General features: G+C 45.0%; 3 protein-coding genes across 5 annotated transcripts; all 3 read left to right on the top strand.

Moving 5' to 3' along the window:
• The first annotated feature begins 9,419 nt into the window (after window positions 1–9,419).
• Window positions 9,420–12,486, top strand: LOC122053240 (protein BZR1 homolog 1-like). Its single transcript, XM_042615194.1, has 2 exons — window positions 9,420–9,801; window positions 11,598–12,486. Exons 1-2 carry the CDS (start codon window positions 9,583–9,585, stop codon window positions 12,297–12,299), a joined length of 921 nt encoding a protein of 306 aa, XP_042471128.1. The 5' UTR covers window positions 9,420–9,582; the 3' UTR covers window positions 12,300–12,486.
• A 2,540-nt stretch (window positions 12,487–15,026) lies between these two features.
• Window positions 15,027–16,034, top strand: LOC122053239 (homeobox-leucine zipper protein HOX12-like). 2 transcript variants are annotated; one of them, XM_042615193.1, is made up of 3 exons: window positions 15,027–15,183; window positions 15,269–15,582; window positions 15,648–16,034. In XM_042615193.1, the coding sequence occupies exons 1-3, from the start codon at window positions 15,105–15,107 to the stop codon at window positions 15,903–15,905; spliced, it is 651 nt and encodes a 216-aa protein (XP_042471127.1). In that variant the 5' UTR covers window positions 15,027–15,104; the 3' UTR covers window positions 15,906–16,034. The 2 variants fall into 2 exon arrangements, with proteins under 2 accessions (XP_042471127.1, XP_042471126.1); XM_042615192.1 differs by having other exon boundaries at window positions 15,263–15,582.
• Window positions 16,035–16,374: 340 nt separating this feature from the next.
• Window positions 16,375–18,079, top strand: LOC122053238. 2 transcript variants are annotated; one of them, XM_042615190.1, is made up of 6 exons: window positions 16,375–16,687; window positions 16,755–16,813; window positions 16,915–16,976; window positions 17,067–17,507; window positions 17,581–17,725; window positions 17,819–18,079. In XM_042615190.1, exons 1-6 carry the CDS (start codon window positions 16,522–16,524, stop codon window positions 17,927–17,929), a joined length of 984 nt encoding a protein of 327 aa, XP_042471124.1. In that variant the 5' UTR covers window positions 16,375–16,521; the 3' UTR covers window positions 17,930–18,079. The 2 variants fall into 2 exon arrangements, with proteins under 2 accessions (XP_042471124.1, XP_042471125.1); XM_042615191.1 differs by having other exon boundaries at window positions 16,378–16,669.
• The last annotated feature ends 1,198 nt before the right edge of the window (window positions 18,080–19,277 follow it).

Genomic DNA, 19,277 nt, shown 5'->3' with positions numbered 1-19,277 from the left:
GGATTGTCAGCCGATGAAGCGCCCGCGCGGGATGTCAAAAAAGGCAAGGCGCCTCGGACCGATTTTTCTCCCGAGTGGATCAATCGCCAGTTCTTAGAGGTGATTCTGCAGGATCCGCTCCCGAGGCACTATGCCCCCCTGGCGATTGGAGAATACAGTGGTGCGACTGACCCGGACGACCATCTCGGTAAGTTCGATAACGTCGCTACTCTACATCAATACACTAACGGAGTTAAGTACCGGATCTTCCTCACTATCCTGTCCGGCTCGGCGCAATGATGGTTCCGGAGGTTGTCGGACGGATCGATTCGAAGTTTTATTTAAGGAAGGTTTTATTTAAAATTTCCTTATTTGTCAAGACCAAGGATTATAAAAGAGGGGGTAGGGGTGCCTTCATGAGACACAACTCTATTCTATTTTCCTCCCTCTCTTCCTTGGTGTGGCCGGCCCTTCTTATTCTCCATTCTCCTTTTTCTTTCTTCTCCTTGGCTGAACCTCTTCATCCTTGAGAGCTTGGAAGGTGGCCGGATCTTGCTTGGAGAAGAAGAAGAGAAAGAAGACTTTGTTTCTAGCATCCCTTAGAGCTTGGTGGTGGTGGTCGAACCTCACATCTCTTGGAGTTTTATGGTGGCCAAAATTAGCTTGGAGAATAAGGAGCTTGGGTGGTTCTCGTCTCGGTAGATCGTCACCCACACGACGTCCGAGATAAGAAGATGAATACAGTAGAAGATCAAGAGGTCGTTGCATACAAATAAAGGTATAACTAGTAATTATTTTCCGCATCATGCTAATTTTTCTTTGTATGAATTCCAAACACAATAGGCATATAATTTTAGGTTTCGAATTTGTGATTCGAGTTTGTGTTTTTTTTTTATTTTTTGAATTTGTGATTCGATTGTTCCTTTTGGTTAAACCTAGAGTTATATAAGGAAATTAAATATTGAATTTCGTTAAAAGGCTTTGTCGAGGCAGTGGTGGATGTTCCCATACCCAAGAAGGCCAAGTGCATTGCCATGTTTGACGTGGGAGCCAATTTTCGAAATTGATATTTAATTGAATTTATAACATGGGCGGATTTGGATCAATAATGTTAAGTTCCGTTTGCGATCCAAGTCTAAACCACTAAGAACAGATAAGTTAAATTTGGAATCAATAATGTTAAATTCCGTTTGCAATTTCAAATTTAATTTCTAAAAAACACAATAAGTTGTTATGAAAGGTTTGACACTTGTACAAAATTTTTGTACAGTGGAACCGGTACGATCTTCCTAGGACCAACCAACATTCTGCCCGTTCGACCAGTGGGGCTTGGACATAGTGGGGTCCTTCCCCATGGCAACTGATCAGCGGAAGTTTTTACTCGTTGCCGTTGATTACTTCTCCAAATGGGTTGAAGCTGAGTCGCTGGCCAGGATAACCGAACAGATGGTCAAAAAGTTCATCTGGTAGCACCTTATCTGTCGGTTCGGCATCCCGCACCAGCTAATCTCAGACAATGGAAGACAATTCGTCGGTCAACAACTCAGAGAGTGGTGCAAGGGATACGGCATCCAGCAGGCCTTTACCTCAGTAGCTTACCCCCAGAACAATGGGCAAGCTGAGGTAGCCAATCGGGAGATCCTGCGGATTCTACGAGTTCGGCTCGACCACGTCGGGGGCAGCTGGGTGGACACGCTCCCAGGCGTATTGTGGGCGATCCAAACGATGTCGAAAGAGGGGACGGGTGTCACTCCTTTCCACTTGGTGTATGGAGGCAAGGCAGTCGTTCCCGTCGAGGTCGGAATGGAATCTGACCGGGTGCAGCAATACGGCGCGGACAACGCTGAGCGGAGACAGTTAGAGCTGGATTTGGTGGACGAGGCGCGCGCCAGGGTTGCCGCTCAGCTGACGGCCTATCGGCAAATGATGCGGCAAAGTTACAATCGGCGAGTGATTCCCCGATCCTTTCAGGTCAGCGACCTTGTATGGAAAAAGGTGAAGTCGGTAGGCGACGTCGACAAGCTGGAGGCTCCTTGGGGTGGACCGTTCAAAATCGTGGAGAAGCTCCGCTCGGGGGCTTATCACCTAGAAGATGAGGATGGACGGCGACTAGAGCGTCCTTGGAGCGCAAACCATCTCCAGCCCTACCGAGCTGGATGAAAGGTGCGTTAATATATTTAGTGTCGTGTGTTTCTTGTTTTTCCTGCGCTTTCAATTGCAGGAGTAAAATCAAAAAACAACGTATGGCAAAGTTTTCGCCGAACGACAAGCCAGGGTCGGAGCGGCGACCATAAATACCCTGCCTGAAGACCGTCGAGCGGCGACGTTAAACCCCAAGGTCGGAGCGGTGACCATAAATACCCTGCCTGAAGATCGTCGAGCGGCGACATTAAATCCCAGGGTCGGAGTGGCGACCATAAATACCCCGCCCAGAAGACCGTCGAGCGGCGACGTTAAACCCCAGGGTCGGAGCGACGACCATAAATACCCCGCTGGGAAGGCCGTCGAGCGGCGACGTTAAACCCCAGGGTTAGAGCGGCGACCATAAATACCCCGCCTGAAGACCGTCGAGTAGCGACGTTAAACCCCAGGGTCGGAGCGGCGACCATGAATACCACGCCTGAAGATCGTCGAGCGGTGTCGTTAAACCCTAGGGTCGGAGTGGCGGCCATAAATACCCCGCCTGAAGACCGTCGAGCGGCGACGTTAAACCCCAAGGTCGGAGAGGCAACCATAAATACCCCGCTCAGAAGACCATCGAGCGACGACGCTAAACCCCAGGGTCAGAGCAGCGACCATAAACACCCCGCCTAAAGATCGTTGAGCGGCGATGTTAAAGCCCAGAGTCGAGCGGCGACTATAAAGCTCCGCCTTTGCATCATTTCAATCTAACAAGAGTCCTCTGGAAAGGAGGCGATCCTGAACTCGATTGCCGAGCAACGGCTCAAAGATCAAAAGATGAGGCTCTCACGAATTTAGTAGTGGTCGAGGGAACAGGTAACCCGCTCGGATATACACAGCGAGAGAGCAAGCAAGCAATGGAAGGCCCAGAAAGAGTTCATTAATCAAAATAGGTCGAACGACGAGTACATATATTAAAATAGGCCGAACGGTAAGTATATATCAACGACTTCACTCTAGATAATCAAAGATATCATCAGGGATCGTGGTAAGGAGCCCGGCATGGTCACGGACAGGAATGGTGAAGTCTTCAGGGAGACGGCCCTCTGTCTTCAGATAATTAACTGTGGCAGTGACGGCCAACTCGAACGCACGGATAAGCCGAGCGCAGGCTTTCTCTACGAATTTCTCCGAACGAATATAGTTCTGCCGCATAACAGCAAACCGGCTAGGCTCGGCCTCCTGATATTCTTTAAGGGCGACTCGGGAGGCTTCAAGAGTGTCCTGAAAGGTCTTCAGGTCACCCTGGAGAGCGATCACCTCCATCGAACGGCCAGCCTTCTCGGCGGTGAGCAGTGTTGGGTTTTTGGGCCGCGAAAACCACTTTTCGCGTCGCGGAAACCCCGAATCACCCAAAGTCGTAGATCCGTGCAAGGAAAACCGAACAAAAATTATGAGTACGAGTTTTTAAATATATAGATCTACTCCTAGATCTATGTGTTAAGAAGTATACCTTGAAGCGTGCCCTTTCGCGTTCCCGCTCGTCCATGGAATTGCCGGATCTCTAGACCGTCAAGCGTCGGTCCTCTAGAAGTATCCACACGGACACGTAGGTGGAGAAAACCTCACACAAAGGTGTGCTAGCACCTTGGTAAGATTCGGCCAAGCAATGAGGAGAGGGAGAGGGAGAGCTTGAGGAAGAAGAAAGGAGTGAATAAGGAGTTGAATGAAAATGAATTTCATTAACCCCTAAAGTGGTCGGCCACCTCTCCAAGAGTAACGCCCATTTCTCATTTAATGCCTCATTAAAGAGAATGGGTATGTAACTCCCATGAGGTGGCACACCATGATGATGTGGAACATCATCATTGGTCTACCTAATGCCAACTCACCAATGAGGTGACAAAAGGTCAAGTCAAAATTGACCTTTGGTCTTCCTTCTCAAGTCAAGTCAAAACTTGACCCAATCTCTACCATGGTTGATTTAATCCAACCATTTGATTCGAGCCAACTTAATATAATGAATCTAATTCATTAAATTAAATTGATTTAATAAGTCATAATATAAATTAGACTCATTGAATACATGAATCAACTTGAGTCCAACTCAATTAGCTCAATTAGGATTACTTTTAATCCAATTTGATTCATCAAATGAATCTAATCCTCTTGTTTCATCATATGAACCAAATCTCCATCTAATTGCCCTTAGTGTGTGACCCTATAGGTTCTTGTAACATTGGCAATGCCCTAAACCCATTTAGGAGCATAAGTAATGAGCGGTATCTAGCAACACATCATTACTACCCAAGTTACAAGAATGTCGAGATCCGACATCACCTTGTGACTACTAATTGTGACTCTTCACAATATATGACAAGTGTCTTTCTATCCTAGACATCTAGATTGATCAATGTGAGGCATAGACCGTGTCATCCTCTGACCAATCTAAATCTTGAACTCCAAGTAGACTCACTAAATTAAATGAGCTCAATATCCCATATTGACTCATTTGGGCATGGCCATGCACTTCGTGGTCTCACTCTATCAAGAATATCGATGTCTCTCCCGTCATATAGGAGGGATAGATCCCATCTACATCACTCACATCCCTCTGCATAATTTGTTATATACCCAGTAATCGCCTTTATAGTCCACCCAGTTACGGGTGACGTTTGACGAAACCAAAGTACATAACTCCTTATGTAGGGAACCATGGTGACTTCAGGTCTAAGGACTAGTAGTCATACTAATAGCCACATGAGAAAGTATATGACACTCATATAACGATCCATGATACTTTCTCATGGCGGGTCATTCAGTATACATTCTCTAATGTATACTCATGTGTCAACTTGATATCTCTATATCCATGACTTGTGAGATCAAGTCATCGTGTTGACCTACATGCTAGTCTTATTGCATTAACATTGTCCCTGAATGTTAATACTCGACTAGGAATGATTAAGAGTAGTGTTCCCTATATCATCTCACTATCGGTTCAACTAACCGATTGATATAGGTGAGAACCATCTACTCAAGGACATTATTATACTTAGTTTATTTGGCACCAATACAAGTAAGTATAATAACCAAAATCCAAATGTTTTTATTAATATACAAGAATATGATACAATGAGTCCATACAATCATCAAATGATTGGCTCTAGGGCTCTAACTAACAAGTAGGTCAGTCAACTCCTTGACCTTCAGCTCGAGCGCTCGAGCCTCGACATTCTTCGCCTCCAGGCCAGAAGATTTGTGATGCTCGGCCTCCAGCAGTCTCTTGGTCTTGTCAAGGTCCGCCTTCAACTCAGCATAAGAGGGGCCTGGAGGGGGAGCCCCACCAGAAACCTTGAGCTTCTTGAACTCCTCCTCTAAAAACGGTAAGCGGTTTCTTACCGCAATGCTTTCCACCCAATAGTACAACAAGATCAGAGGGGAAAAAGTTAGTGCCGAACGGAAATGAAAAAGTGAAGGTTATGATGAGAGTTACCCCGGTGGCCTGTTGCATGTGGCTGTTGCCGAGCAACCCCGGAGGCATCAGAGCAATGCGCGCCCGAGCGTCCTCCCAGACCTTCGCCAGGGATCCTCGGATGGTTATTTGGTGTTCGGGGCTCGTCGGCCGTTCGGCCGCCTGCAGATATTTCTCCGTCGGTAGGTGGAGTATGACCTTGATAGTCATGCGCCCGCCCGGTGTAGACTGAGCAGACGATGAAGGGGTAGAGGACTGGCCGACGGGATCGGAACGGATAAGAGATCGTCTGATTTTCCGCTGAGCAAGAGGGAGTGAGCTAAGGGGCTGGACAACGATGGGGTCAGAAGGCCAATCGCCTTGAGAAGGGGTCCGGTTGGAAGATAGCGCTTCCACCGTCGCAGGAGCCAACGGAGGGGGAACGTCCGTCTGCTCGGACACACGCACAGCTGAGGTGGCCGAGCGGGTTGGTGTGCCCGTTCTTCAGCGTTTGTGTCCAGACAACGGAAGTTCATCACCAGAAGACCCGGCTTCCTCGGCCTGAATGGCCGGTTGAGTACCTGACGGGGCGGTCTCTCCTGCCGCCTCGGTAGTGGCGGTCCGAGCGACAGACGCATCGCTCGACGTCTGCGCCTCTTCGCTCTCGCCTTCATGAGAACCGATGGGAGCGATGCCAAGTTTCTCTGCCTCCTTCGCTGCAGCTGCCTCTATCTCGACAGCCTTGAGTTTTATCATGCCGAGCGCCACCAACTTCATCATAGTGGCAGCTGCAAGAAAGAAAGAAGAAATTAGTTAGACCCAAAGAAAAAAAAGGAGAAAGTTATTTCTTGCCAGGGCCGCTCGGAAGCCTCGTTCGGGTCGAACTTAAGTCGAACATATACATCATTCCTTCGGGGAGCAGCTTATGAATATCCAGCTTCAGCCCGGCCAACAGATTGGCTGCGTGGAGGTAGGCGGGCTCGGTCCTATACCGCTTCAGGTCGGGCTGGGGAGGGAGAGCGATCTGCCATTAGGTCCGGAAGGGAGGTGGTTCGGGGAATCGCAAGAAGAAGAAGTAATCCTTCCAATGCTTATTAGAGGATGACATGTTATCAAAGAAGACGAGGTCGATTCCGATGGTGATAGCTCTTACCACAGGCATACCCGGACATGGAGCGATAAGGTTAACAAAGTGCCAATGAACGCTTAGCCGAGCGGCCGACGAAGGCTCGGCCGAGCGGCCGACGAAGGCTCGGCCGAGCGGTTGACGAAGGCTCGGCCGAGCGGATTACTCAAGCCCACTTGAGCCGCTTCAGCATCACTTCCGATCGGCCGGCAAAGCACTAAACTAATTTATCCAGTCAGTCAGACTTACAGCCTCCTTCGACTAGACTTGAAGGGGAGGCATGTGATCCGGTGGTAAAGTGGGACCCGGATGGTAGAGCAGCCAATGACACGTGGGAGTCAAAGTCAACACGGTCAACATCCAGTGCCCGGTCGGGCAGCCGACGTACTTGCCCGTGTTAGAGTGTATATTAAAAGTCTAGCTTTTGTAAACATTTATTTTTGAAATAAAAGAATTACATTTGGTCAATATCTACATTTATTTGTTAAATGTAATTATTCAATTAATTTATATAGTAGATAACATGGAGTGTGGTGTCACACTCAGAAGATCATGTTGTCGGTTCTTTATAAATTATAAATAGTTGCTCGCGACTAAGATGGAAAGGAATAAACCATTAGAATAGTTGTAGTTAATTAAATATTAGTTTATCTTGACTAATGAATTGCACTGATACACTCTAAGTGTATTGAGTAGGACCATTTTAGGTCGTCGACCACCTAAATTTATAAGAGTTTTTTTTCTTGTAAAATTTTATAAAAAATATATTTCCTTTTTCCCTTGATGAGGTGGTCGACCACCTTGCTTGGTGCCCAAGCAAGGGGCCAACCATAATTAAAATAAATAAAATCATCATCAATTAATTTTGGTGATTGATTCAATCAAGAGGAAAGAAAAGGAAAATTAAAAGAGAAAAGGAAAAGCTAGAGGAAGATTTTAATTTTTGTAAAAATTCTTTCCTTATTTGCCTTGAGCAACTAATATAAAAGAAGGGGTGAGGAGGTTTCATAAGACACAACTCTTATTCTTTTGCTTAGAGATCTCAAGTGGTCGGCCCCTCTCTCCCTTCTCTTTTCCCTTTTGCTCTCTTCTCCTTGGTGGTGGTGGTGGCCGGATTTTAGAAGAAGAGGAAGAAGCTTTTGGGTGGTGTTCATCTTGGAGGATCGTCGTCCACACGACGCCCAAGACGAGGCGAAGAATACGGCAGAAGATCTTGAGGTCATTAGCTTACAAAGAGAAGGTATAACTAGTAGTTTTCTTCCGCATCATTCTAGTTATTTTTCTTTGTATGAATTCTAAATACAAGAGGTAATTAGATCTAGTTTTTCGAATTTATTTTTCTAGTTTGTGTTTTCTTCTTTTTCGAATTTATGATTCGATTGTTCTTTTTGGTTAACCTAGAGTTATTTAAGGAAATTAAATATTAGTTTTCCTTAAAAGGCTTTGCCTAGGCGGTGGTGGTTGCTTCCATATCCAAGAAGGTCATGTGTCTCGCCATGCAGTACTGGAAGTCAATTTTTGAAAATTAATATTTAATGGAATTAATAACTTAGGTAGATTTAAATCAATAGTGTTAAGTTCCGCTTGCGATTCAAATCTAAACCATTAAGAACAGATAAGTTAAATTTGGAATCAATGATGTTAAGTTCCGTCTGCGATTCCTAATTTAACTTCTAAAGAACACAATAGGTTATTTAAGGAAAGGTTCGACACTTGTATAAAAAAATTTTGTACAGTGGAACCAGTATGTTTTCCTAGGACTAACCAACAGCCCGAGCGACAGTGCGACAGCCCAGCTCAACGCTGGGTTTCCGACGCTCCGGGGCCGAGCGGAATCCCCGCTCAGCCGGACGATAGACATTGCTCGACCACGCGCGGTAGGGCGGAAGCAGGATGAAGCACTAGGGGGCGAGCAGGCCTCCCACTCAGATCGATCACTCCAGCTGCAGTACGGGGGCTCGGCCGAGTAAACTCCCCGCTCAGCCTTGCAGACGACAATAAGAGCAAGAGGGAATATATTCTTCGGAGAAAGTGTCACCGACAAACGGCATGATTGGCGGCATGGTCAGACAGAGAATCGTACGGTGGAAGTTTCCACTGTCACGTCAAGGATATGCCCAGTCTGTTAAGGTATGGTGTCAGACGTGATTTTCTGACACACTCATTGCAGGTATGCTTTGAGAAGCGTGCACGTCTTGGTAAGCGTGCATGCGCCTTCAGAGAGCTCTATCAAAGGACCCTCAGACTTCGACGGAGGTAGGCGCGATTCATCACTGTAGCTACAGTTCTCGTCATTCTACTTCAATTTCTTGTTGTCAGAGACTGACTCGAGCGTCGGAGGGCTGTCACCGAGAACCCCTTCCCGGCTCGATTTTGTGCTTGCAAGTTCTTGCCGAAGGTCTACGTCATTCAGTCAACAAAAATATCATATCACCAGTGATCATCGACTCAGTACTTGAACCTGATCAAAAAAAATTTGGCTTCATTTTCCATCACTAATTTATATTTTTAGAAAAAATAAGAATTCACAATAATTATAGTGAGAGAGGACACGGAACGCTTCTTTGGCACACGTGGAACTCTACTCACTTGCTTGCGATTTTTTTTTTCCTTTTTTAAAAATAAAAAAAAAACGTAATTTTCAAAGTAGCAACTTGCAATATATAAATAAAAATCATATAAATAAAATAAATAAATAAAATAAATAATTGCGTTGCTGGCCTGGCCTCGTGCGAGATCTGAGAGAGAGAGGTATTAACAGTGTGAGAGAAATTTGGCGTCTTTCCCGTCTTCGATCTCTCTCGTTTGCGAGGAAAGAGGGAGGATTTGAGCAGAGAGGCGGACAAGGAGAAGAAAAGGTAGGAGTTTTTTTGTTTTTTTTAGGGTGGATCTGTGCTGAGGGATGACGGCGGAAGGAGGGCGGCAGCCGACGTGGAAGGAGAGGGAGAACAACAAGCGGCGGGAGCGGCGACGGCGGGCGATCGCGGCCAAGATCTTCTCCGGGCTGCGGGCGATGGGTAACTACAAGCTTCCCAAGCACTGCGACAACAACGAGGTCCTCAAGGCCTTGTGCCGTGAGACCGGGTGGATCGTCGAGGAGGACGGCACCACTTACCGAAAGGTATCGTCTCCCTCTCTCTCTCTTTTCCTCTCCAATTTCATCTTTCGGGAGGTGCTCTGTTCTGGTTTGGAGATTCAATGTTGTGATTTCTAACGGTAGAGCTCATATGCAATGAAATAGATCTTTGGGTTTCTAGTGGTTCCGATCACTTATCAACGTTTTGATGCATCGTTCCTCGCACCTTTTGGTAAATTGTTTTTCCTGTTATACTGTCACCAGCTGCTATGTGATTCAACTGGAGGATCCTCCGAAAGAAGTAGATTGCATAGCAGTTGCTTGAAGGGGTTAAACAGGGGAAAACAGCCAGTAGTTTAGAAATCAAACACCAATTGCTTCACCCTGCACACTCATTCATTGAAAATTTTATATGATCTTTCCGCAACTCCACATCGCTAGAGTCAATTGTGGACAACCACACTAAAAGTGAAACTTTAGTACCGTGCTGCTTTGTGTCATTTCTTGCACGCCAAATTTCCAGCTGCCAAATTTGCACTTGTACAGCAGTGCTGATGACCCTAGACGTTAATCCTTTGGCTTAATAGTTCTTCATGTCATGAATCTATGAAAAAAAAATACCCATGTTAAGGCAATTGAAAACAACAAGTAACACTAGTAGGCTGTCCCTCTCTATGTACTGCAGTCGATATATGATGTATTTGCTTCATGATTTCGTCATTTTGATTAATTCCCTCCCTCTTTGCATTTTTTGCTTTATTTCAATTCATAAAGGCGCTACTTAGTTGGCCTTTCGTGGCTGTCAACTTAGACTCGGGGTGTTCTTTTGGATCAGTTATGTCTTTGCATATAATTTTTCAATAGATTTATATTCTGAGAATCTCCATCTCATCCTAACTGTCATAAAACTTGCATTCTTTTCATTAACTTCTTAGTCCATTTTCATACTTTGCTTAATATCTAGGTTGTTTTTTTTGCTTCTATTGATCTTTTATTTATGCAATAGAAATAAAGAAACTGCAAATGCTAAAAGATAGGAAACATTGTTTGTGCCATAAATAATACAATTGACATAGAAATTTTGGATTACCATCTAGGTGTCTAATGTTAGATCGGATGATCTATTTGACCCTAAGGACAACAGGTTCCTTGTGTATATCCGTATTACAAAAGTTTAAGATTTTCGCATAAAGTAGTATGGTTGTATCACGGCCTTATGGGATGAAGTGGTTTTTGCAATAGTTCACGAGTGGCAGCAGTAGATTGTATGATTTGGTTTTGGAGTTAGTTGTGAGGGTCGGAGAAGATGGATGATGCAAAACAACGACGAGTTCACCAGTTGAAGGAAGTAAGCTGATTTGTATGGATGGATGTGAAAGGGAGTCAATGCAACGACTCTAAATGTTCTAGCAACTATGCATCATGCGAGCAGAAGGATGGAGAACTTGGCTTTGACACTATAAAAACTTTGTGATTGCAACACCATATAATTATCCGAAATGATTTATAAGGATTGTTTATAGAATTTTATACAGTTCTCTATACAAAGAAAGATAAAAAATTCAGAGATTGTTGACTCCATATGCCGGGCATTTGCTAGGTCGTAACACAGAAGACAGCACCTTCGTCCTTGTGTGTAAATGCAATAGTTGGAAGATACTACCCAATTTATTGTTGATTTAGTTGAGAACAGAGAGACGGAGGCAAACATTACCTTCACTTAATCATAGTTGATGTAATTTATCGTTAAATAACATCTAAACATTGATGTTTTTTTCTCAAATTTTACTTCCTTAAGCTTGTAATATACAGATGCTAACTGATGATTGATCTGTCGGCAGGGTTGCAAGCTACCACCAGCACCTCCACAATCATTACTTGCTGCTCCATCTTCTGGCATAAGTCCAAGCTCCTCGTCCCCTCTGTTGAGCCCTCTCTCCTCATCTTTCCCAAGTCCTGCTCCTTCCTACCATGCAAGCCCATCGACATCGTCTTTCCCAAGCCCCAGCCGCCATGATAATGTCTACAACCCCAGTGTCAATCCCTCGTATCTCCTCCCGTTTCTCCAAAATCTTACCTCCCTTCCCCCGTTTCGCATGTCTAATAGTGCCCCAGTGACCCCGCCAATATCATCCCCTACTGCCTCCCGCCCACCCAAGATTCCGAACCTAGACAATGCATTCTGCCATTCTCTTTATGCTATTTCTGCTCCTTCTAGCCCCAATAGAGACCACCAACCGGTGCAACCAACCACAATACCTGAATGCGACGAGTCCGATGCATCCACGATTGACTCTGGCCAGGGGGTCAGCTCCCAGACAGCAGCCCCTGGTTCCCCGACTTTCAACCTTGTTAAGCCCTTTGCTGTGATGGAGGGGACTGCAGCAAGCTCATCCGGAGGGATGTCAGAGAGGGGACGAGATGGCGTGGAGTTTGAATTTGAGAACATGTGGGTGAAACCATGGGAGGGCGAGAAAATTCACGACGTTGGACCAGATGACATTCAGCTCACTTTGGGAATCGGAGGCGCGACACCAGAGTGAAACACCACATGTTAGATCTTTGCTTGCTTTGTGCATTTGTTTTCCAAGTTCAGTATCCGTTCATTGTTGTCTAGATATTCTCAGTATGTGATTCTGCTGCCCCCATTCATTGTCTTGGTCTTCAGTAGCCGAGTTGTGCCAATGACTTAATGATTTCCATCTGAATGTATTATGTGAAGATTTTTCATGTGAAGATTACAGATTTTGAATTAACTGCTTGCGTGGACATGCCTAAGAAGACTAGGAAGTGAAGATGGCACAAAATTTGGTTATGGATTTAGCCATAGTTAGGCATGTGAGCATACAAGACAAAGCATAGAAACATCTATTTCGGACCCTTTCAAGTTGATCAACAAACTTCATAGGTAAACCAAATGCACATGCACAACTTGTGCTTCACTGAGTCCTATGGAGCCAATCTCATTAGTGTTTGTTTGTCCATTGCTATGGACTTAACCCTTTTATGAAGGCACCGGATTCTGGATATCCAAGTAGGTCGCGCGTGCACGTCACATCGTGAAGGCACATCCCCTGAAAGATGACAGCAATGGCCTAAAGTTGGAAGAAGATACAACGTGGATAGCTCCATTTCTAGGAGCCCACAATACTACTCTTGGTCATGCTAATCCTCCTTCCAGCTAAAGTGATGACTTATCCTCCGTAGTGACAGAGAGGAGATAAGATTTGCTTGTATTGCAACAGGAAGGGAGATGAGGGAATAGGAAAACAAGAAGGGAGTGGCAGAGATGTGGTCTGAGGATAGGAACTACCTCAGAGAGGCAAGCCAGGTACAACCCCTCAAGGCCAAGGGACCCTCCCAAGTTTCCATGTTGTTTGCACGCTGAACATTCGATGTTATCTTACACAGACCTTTGAATCAGATGCAGAGACGAAGTGACTGATCAAATGGGAGACGGCTCTACACCATTAATTATTGCGAGATTAAAGAAAAGCTTCTACAGCATCAGGAAGGTCAAATCAATTAACCAGGCTGGGCAGGCAGGTCAAATCAAGCTACTAGAGCAAGTGTAGCATGCAAACCTGAGTGCAAAGATGAAACTGAGGCATCAGCAAGCGTGCGCAGGGAAGGCTTCATTCAAGTGGCTAATGCTTATCCTCTCCTATAAGATTATGTCCGTTCTTGGCATATAAAGACAAGGTTTTTCCCAGCTTTAGATCTTGGAAGTTTAATCCAAATACGCCAATTTTGCACGTGTAATAGATCACCGCCCCATTAACCACGAGGAAGTGAGGTACAAAGGAAAAGAGTAAAGTAACTAATCGTGTCCGAGAATCGAAGCGATAAATATTGAGAGACGTGATATTTCTGTTGATTGTTAACGGATTCTGAGTCGGGAAGATTTGTGACCACAATAGCGTCAGTGTCGAATTAGGGAGGAGTTTTCTGACGATGATCCTCCGTGCTCAAATCAGTCATCGATGAGATGGAAACGGAAAAAGAAGCGAATTGAAAGAAACAGAATAACAGTAGTTACAATAATTTTAGCATATCTCTGTTGAAGCTTGGTGCTCCTTATATAGGGCTATCGGGAGTGCACAGGTATGTTTTTCGAGATATGCATGTTTTTCGAGATGTACATGTTTTTCAAAGCATTCCTTGAAAAAATATATCAGGAAAGTGTTTCTGATACTATCTTAATGATCCGAACATATCTTTAACATGACAGTAAAAATTTTCATCGTACGATCCTCTGTCTAACCATGCCGTCAACCATGTCGTCTGTCGATGACACGAGTTCTCACAAAGATATAGGTTGATTCTCCTTTTGTATGTCAGTGGATCAAGCGGGATGGTCGCTCGTCCAGCCCTCAGCCGTCCGGGTGTCAGATCCTTAGGTCGAATGGAGTGGCCGCTCGGCCAGCATCCCACTGTCCGAACTCTGCTGTTGTGCTGAGATATATCTGAGTGACTGTTCGGTTGTGCTCCCGTTTCGCCGATTCTGAGGTTCGACTTAAATCCGAGCGAGCTGGTCGCTCGGCGTGTGCCTCGCCAGCACATGGTTGTCTGAGCGCTGGAAGCTCGGTACGTTATCGAGCTATGGTGACATCGGGTTGATATTGACTTAGCTATCCTTCATCCCGGACGAACGAATGAGTTGCCCAATCGACCCACGATACAGGGACATTGACCGTCCAAACTTTGACTTCCAACCCTTAGGGATGAACTTTTATCACAGGATCAGCAATAATTATAGCGAACACTTTCAATGCATTGCCATTAAAGAGTATTAGTCCCTGTTTGTTTATATACAGAGGAGAGATGTTAGCCCATGGCTCGCAGGATAAATTTCATCCTGCTTGTACAGGCACTGTCCCAACTTCTCAAATGATGTGGTGGGATCCACTACTTAAGTGTGGATCCCACCATCCTAATGTGAAAGGTTGGGACAGTACCTATACAGGTAGGATCGAATTAACCCGGCTCGCAGCAAAAGGGGAGAAAGACGATGGCTCACGATTTGCATTGAAAAGAAGAAGAACGTTGCAAAGGAGTCTAAGACTGTCCTTAAGTGCCAACAAATTGTAATGTTTCCGAGCGATCGAGCATGGCATTCTTTCTGATCTTGGCGTCGACAAATGAGATAAAATATATAAAATCACGTGAATGACTAGCTCATCCACTCGACTTGATGATAACAAACTAAGCAATCCAGCTTCCATTGGATGTGATTGATTGACAAATGCATGTTCCAGCCTTCCTAGAAGGGTCTTGGTGTTCAACTACCACCTATAAATAAGCCTGTCGAGTTCGACACAGTAGCATTTAGCAAACTACAGAAGAAGATGAGTGAAGCGAGCATGACCACTGTGGAAGAACAAGTGCTCTTCTCCTCCTCAGTCGGTTACCAGTTGCCTCTTCGAGGTTGGCTTGGCAATTCATCTTCTTGTGCAGTTATTCATGTGAATAGAATAGCAATTAGAATTCGTTAACTACTTTTCAGCGACAGTAAGCGAGAGGACCCGGTTTCGCCGGAGGAGGAGGAAGGCGAACGAAGGTGACGGTGACGGCAGCGGAAATAAGAGGAGGCTGAGCGAGGAACAGGTGGAGTTCTTGGAGAGGAGTTTCGCGGAGGAGAGGAGATTAGAGACGGGGAGGAAGGACCGGCTGGCCGCCAAGGTCGGGCTGGACTCCAAGCAGGTGGCGGTGTGGTTCCAGAACCGGCGGGCGCGGCACAAGAGCAAGCAGATGGTGGAGGACTACGCCAAATTGAAGGCCGCCCACGACGCCGCCGTCGTCGAGAAATACCACCTGGAAAACGAGGTCAGTTTCAGGTAGTGCATGCTTGCGCAAACATGGCTGAGCTGCGATTGATCATATATTTGCAGGTGCTGAAACTGAAACAGAGGCTTGCGGAAGCAGAGGAGCAGATAAGGAAGCACTCCCCGGGCGTGAATGCAGCTCCCGACGACGCAGGCGTCGGTGATGGCAGCCCGAGCTCATGTTTCTCGAGCGTCCTCCCATTTGCTGGGGAGTTCGGGGTGGAAGGAGGAGCCGAGCTCACGTACATGCATGACTTCGACTTCAACAGCTACATGACCGTAATGGAGTGGGCAGTTTGCAATGATCACTCGATGGAATTGTAATTAATTAGTGTTTTATATGACAATAATGGAAGCAGATCGACTCTGTCTCTTGCAACGCGAGTGAATCGGCAAAAGGCAGGCGGCCGCTGGAGGTAGGAGGCAGGTCGCCGCCGCCGCCGCCGCCGAGTCATCCCACCGCTGAAACTTGAAGGAGCAAAATGTGCCCCCACGGACGGGATCAACCGGTTATGACATGGTATTCTTACAACATGGGTCGGGAGGTCGAAGGTCTGCGGCAGTAATTGCGATAACATCAATATCTGTCCGTGCTAAACATCTTCGACCGCCATGTCATCGCCGGGCCCGTATTCACCGTGATTTACTCCCTCTCATACTCGTGGGGCAGGGGTGAGGGGGCCGCTGGGCGGCGGGACCCGCCTTTGCAACTTGAAGGAGCAAAATGTAATTTTGTATAGCAATTTTTTTTTCTTTTTCTTTTTCTAGAGGTGGACCCACTCGGGGATCCACGATCCCACCAACGGTCGGAAAATTAGCACAAGAAGCGTAACGTTCCAACCTCTCCAACGAATCCCGACGTCCTCCTTCCCCTTCACTACTCTCTGCTTCCTCTAGGTTTCCATCTCCGGCGCCGCTTTCCTCCAGCGAAGCGCGAGCCATGGAGCCGGCCATAATTGACTGGAAGAGGGTTGAGTCGAGGTACGTCCGGGACGAGGCTTACGAGAACATCAACGCCCCTATGTGGCTCGACCTCAACGCCCCCGACAGCGTTCCCGTCGACGACGACGCCTGGTTCTGCCGGCCAGGTCATTGCTCCGACAAAGGTTTTTCCTTTTTATTGTCTTTCGCTCGAGAATTTCCGTTTTTATGCCTCGCTTTCTTGGGTTCCAGACTGCAAGCACCCTAAGGCCGCCGAAGATTTCAAGCTTTCGGCCATGGCTAGCCCTAAGGTTCGAAGGAAAACATGCTGAAATTCTTTTATTCCTTCTAATGATCCTTTTTTTTTTATCGATTTGATTGTTCAATTGTGGTGGATTGGGTGGGCAAGCAGGCGAAGATGATGAGATCGAGCTCAGAGAGATTGCCTTTCGGTGAAAGAAACAGCAATCGCAGGTATCGGATTTGCATTGTCTAACCAAAAAGTTACGCCTTTTGATGGAAGCTGAAAGGGGCTAATTTTCGTTCTTGATTGCGGCGATTTAGAGACGAGAACAAGCTGAAGAGAAGAGGAGGTCTCGTTGCTGCTCCGCTCCTCCCAACGTCTCCACTCAAGCCAAAGGCCTCGAAGGCTTTCAAAGAGGATCTTGAGAACCAAGACCCGAACCAATCAACGCCCTCTCGTCTCCCCCGCCCGACAAAGACGCGGAACGCAGCGAAAGAGATGATCAAGTCGAGCGCCGGGAAAAAGGTAGAAGAGGAGAGGGAGGAACAGAAGCCAGAGAAGCTACCACCTCGTCTGAAGAGCACGATGTCGGCCAGGAATTTGTTCTCCGGGAAGGACCTATTGAGCCAAATCTCCGAGTTCTACCACGAGCTCAAGAGAATGGCGGTCGGAACTAAAACTCTCGTCGGAGAAGAGGCCGAGAAGGAGGTCAACAATGTAGCTGAAAGCTCTCAACAAGATAGCAAGCTTCTGATCCCAAAGTAATCACACACCGAAACTCTAATTTTCTTTTCCTCATCATTTTTCTCCTCATCATCATAAAAAATTCTGCAGCAAACTGAAGATTGTGATAGAGAAATCAACATTTCCGAAGGAGGTTAGAGCAAATCCTCCGACACCACAGCGTTTCCCTTCCCCTCGCGGCGTAAAGAATGCAAAGGCTATTGCTAACGGACGATCCCCTCTCAACAGCAAGCCGGTGAGCGATTACACTCTCTGAAATTAGTAGAACGTGATCGAGAATGTGATCGGATATTTTTGATCCTAATGATTCTTGGTTACGCTTGATCAGGAAAGGATAGTTCTTCAAGAAGGTTGCAGCAATGTGCTTATTGCTGGTGACTCTGGAGGGACTACAACAGATTTGTTCTGGTTTCTAAAACCGTGTTCTTATCTGGAGTAGATTCTTGTTCTTTCAAGACAGAAACAATTAGTTTCCTTGTCAGATTTCGCTCTCGCTTCTTGCTGTTCTATTCAATTATTTGTTCTAAAGGAATAAACATGTGAGCTGGTGTAACTAGATAGAATCTGAATCATACAAACGTTTCTTCCATTGTTAGGCCTTTTTTTTTGTTGTATGATCTGGTCTATATATTAACATTAATATTTAGATTATCTAGATATCCAGAGTGTGGTTTATGCTATTTTTAGGATTACAGAATCTAAACATTCGAAAATTAGATTTGCACTCTCTACCGTGTGCAAATGAAAATTGTAATATGTAGATTTTATAAACGATACTATTTGGATATAATATTAGCCTCGAAATTTAAAAGGAAGAATTTCAGAATTGAGATTTTGTTTTGGAAAAAATTAGATTGCATTTCAGGAATTTTTCATATCCCAATTGAAAGATTGAGAATTGAATGTTTATATTCCCTTGAGTTCACATATTATAAATATTTTTTTAAAAAAATTATTTGAACACATACTTAAAAAATTATAATATAACAAACCTAAAAAGAAGATTTACAATTTTGTAAAAAAGCGACATCATGGAAGCTTAAAAAGGAGTACAAATCCAACAAATTTCAACCTAAAACCAATTTCCACCATATCAATTCCAATGTACAGTTAAGAGGAACAAGTCATATCCATCACTTTTAGCAAGAAAATCTCAATAAAGGCAACAGGAAACAAGGAAGGAGTAATGAACAATACCTATGAGCACACATGAATTGAAGATTGAGTAAAGAAATAAGAAATTGAACTGATAGCAATAAAGCTGCAAAAAAAAAAAAAAAAAAATTGCTAGGACTCAAGAACTTGTGCACTGAACATCTAAATAATTGATACACCAAAGTGAGGCACTTGATCATGTGTTCAAATCATCTTTTACTAGACCATGCTTTCCTTTAATGAATACATCATAACAAACCTAATGAATATATCATAATAAACTAAATAACAAGGTAAACAGAAGTAAATTACACAAATTTCAGTCATCCAATATAATATGTTTGGAGATTAGTAGCTACAAATTAAAAAACTTCAAAACACTAGAAAGCAGTCACCTGGTATACTTTTGAGAGAATCACGAGTGAAAGTCATTCATTGGATCCTAGTTAATGGAACTCTTTGTAATAATAATAAGTCTATTCAGAATAAATGAATATCTGAATTTCATCTTCACTGTCAGCTACTTTCTTCACTTTCTCTTGATAATTCATTCGACCAAAAAGAATAATGTCAACTACTATTAATTTTTTTCCCTCTGACATTGTCACGCCCCCAGAAGAGTCCCTGTCCGA

Source organism: Zingiber officinale, chromosome 3A (assembly GCF_018446385.1).
Source record: "Zingiber officinale cultivar Zhangliang chromosome 3A, Zo_v1.1, whole genome shotgun sequence".
NCBI classification, from domain to species: domain Eukaryota; kingdom Viridiplantae; phylum Streptophyta; class Magnoliopsida; order Zingiberales; family Zingiberaceae; genus Zingiber; species Zingiber officinale.
Note: the sequence above shows the minus strand (reverse complement) of the source record. Positions and strands in the feature narration are given on the sequence as shown.

Bases quoted from the DNA above. Each gene is read 5' to 3' on its own strand.
- LOC122053240 (XM_042615194.1), top strand. From the start codon at position 9,583: ATGACGGCGGAAGGAGGGCGGCAGCCGACGTGGAAGGAGAGGGAGAAC. The intron at 9,802-11,597 runs GTATCGTCTCCC...ATCTGTCGGCAG, and splicing joins ACGGCACCACTTACCGAAAG to GGTTGCAAGCTACCACCAGC.
- LOC122053239 (XM_042615192.1), top strand. From the start codon at position 15,105: ATGAGTGAAGCGAGCATGACCACTGTGGAAGAACAAGTGCTCTTCTCC. The intron at 15,184-15,262 runs GTTGGCTTGGCA...ACTACTTTTCAG, and splicing joins TTACCAGTTGCCTCTTCGAG to CGACAGTAAGCGAGAGGACC. The intron at 15,583-15,647 runs GTCAGTTTCAGG...ATATATTTGCAG, and splicing joins AATACCACCTGGAAAACGAG to GTGCTGAAACTGAAACAGAG.
- LOC122053238 (XM_042615190.1), top strand. From the start codon at position 16,522: ATGGAGCCGGCCATAATTGACTGGAAGAGGGTTGAGTCGAGGTACGTC. The intron at 16,814-16,914 runs GTTCGAAGGAAA...GTGGGCAAGCAG, and splicing joins CGGCCATGGCTAGCCCTAAG to GCGAAGATGATGAGATCGAG. The intron at 17,508-17,580 runs GTAATCACACAC...AAAATTCTGCAG, and splicing joins AGCAAGCTTCTGATCCCAAA to CAAACTGAAGATTGTGATAG.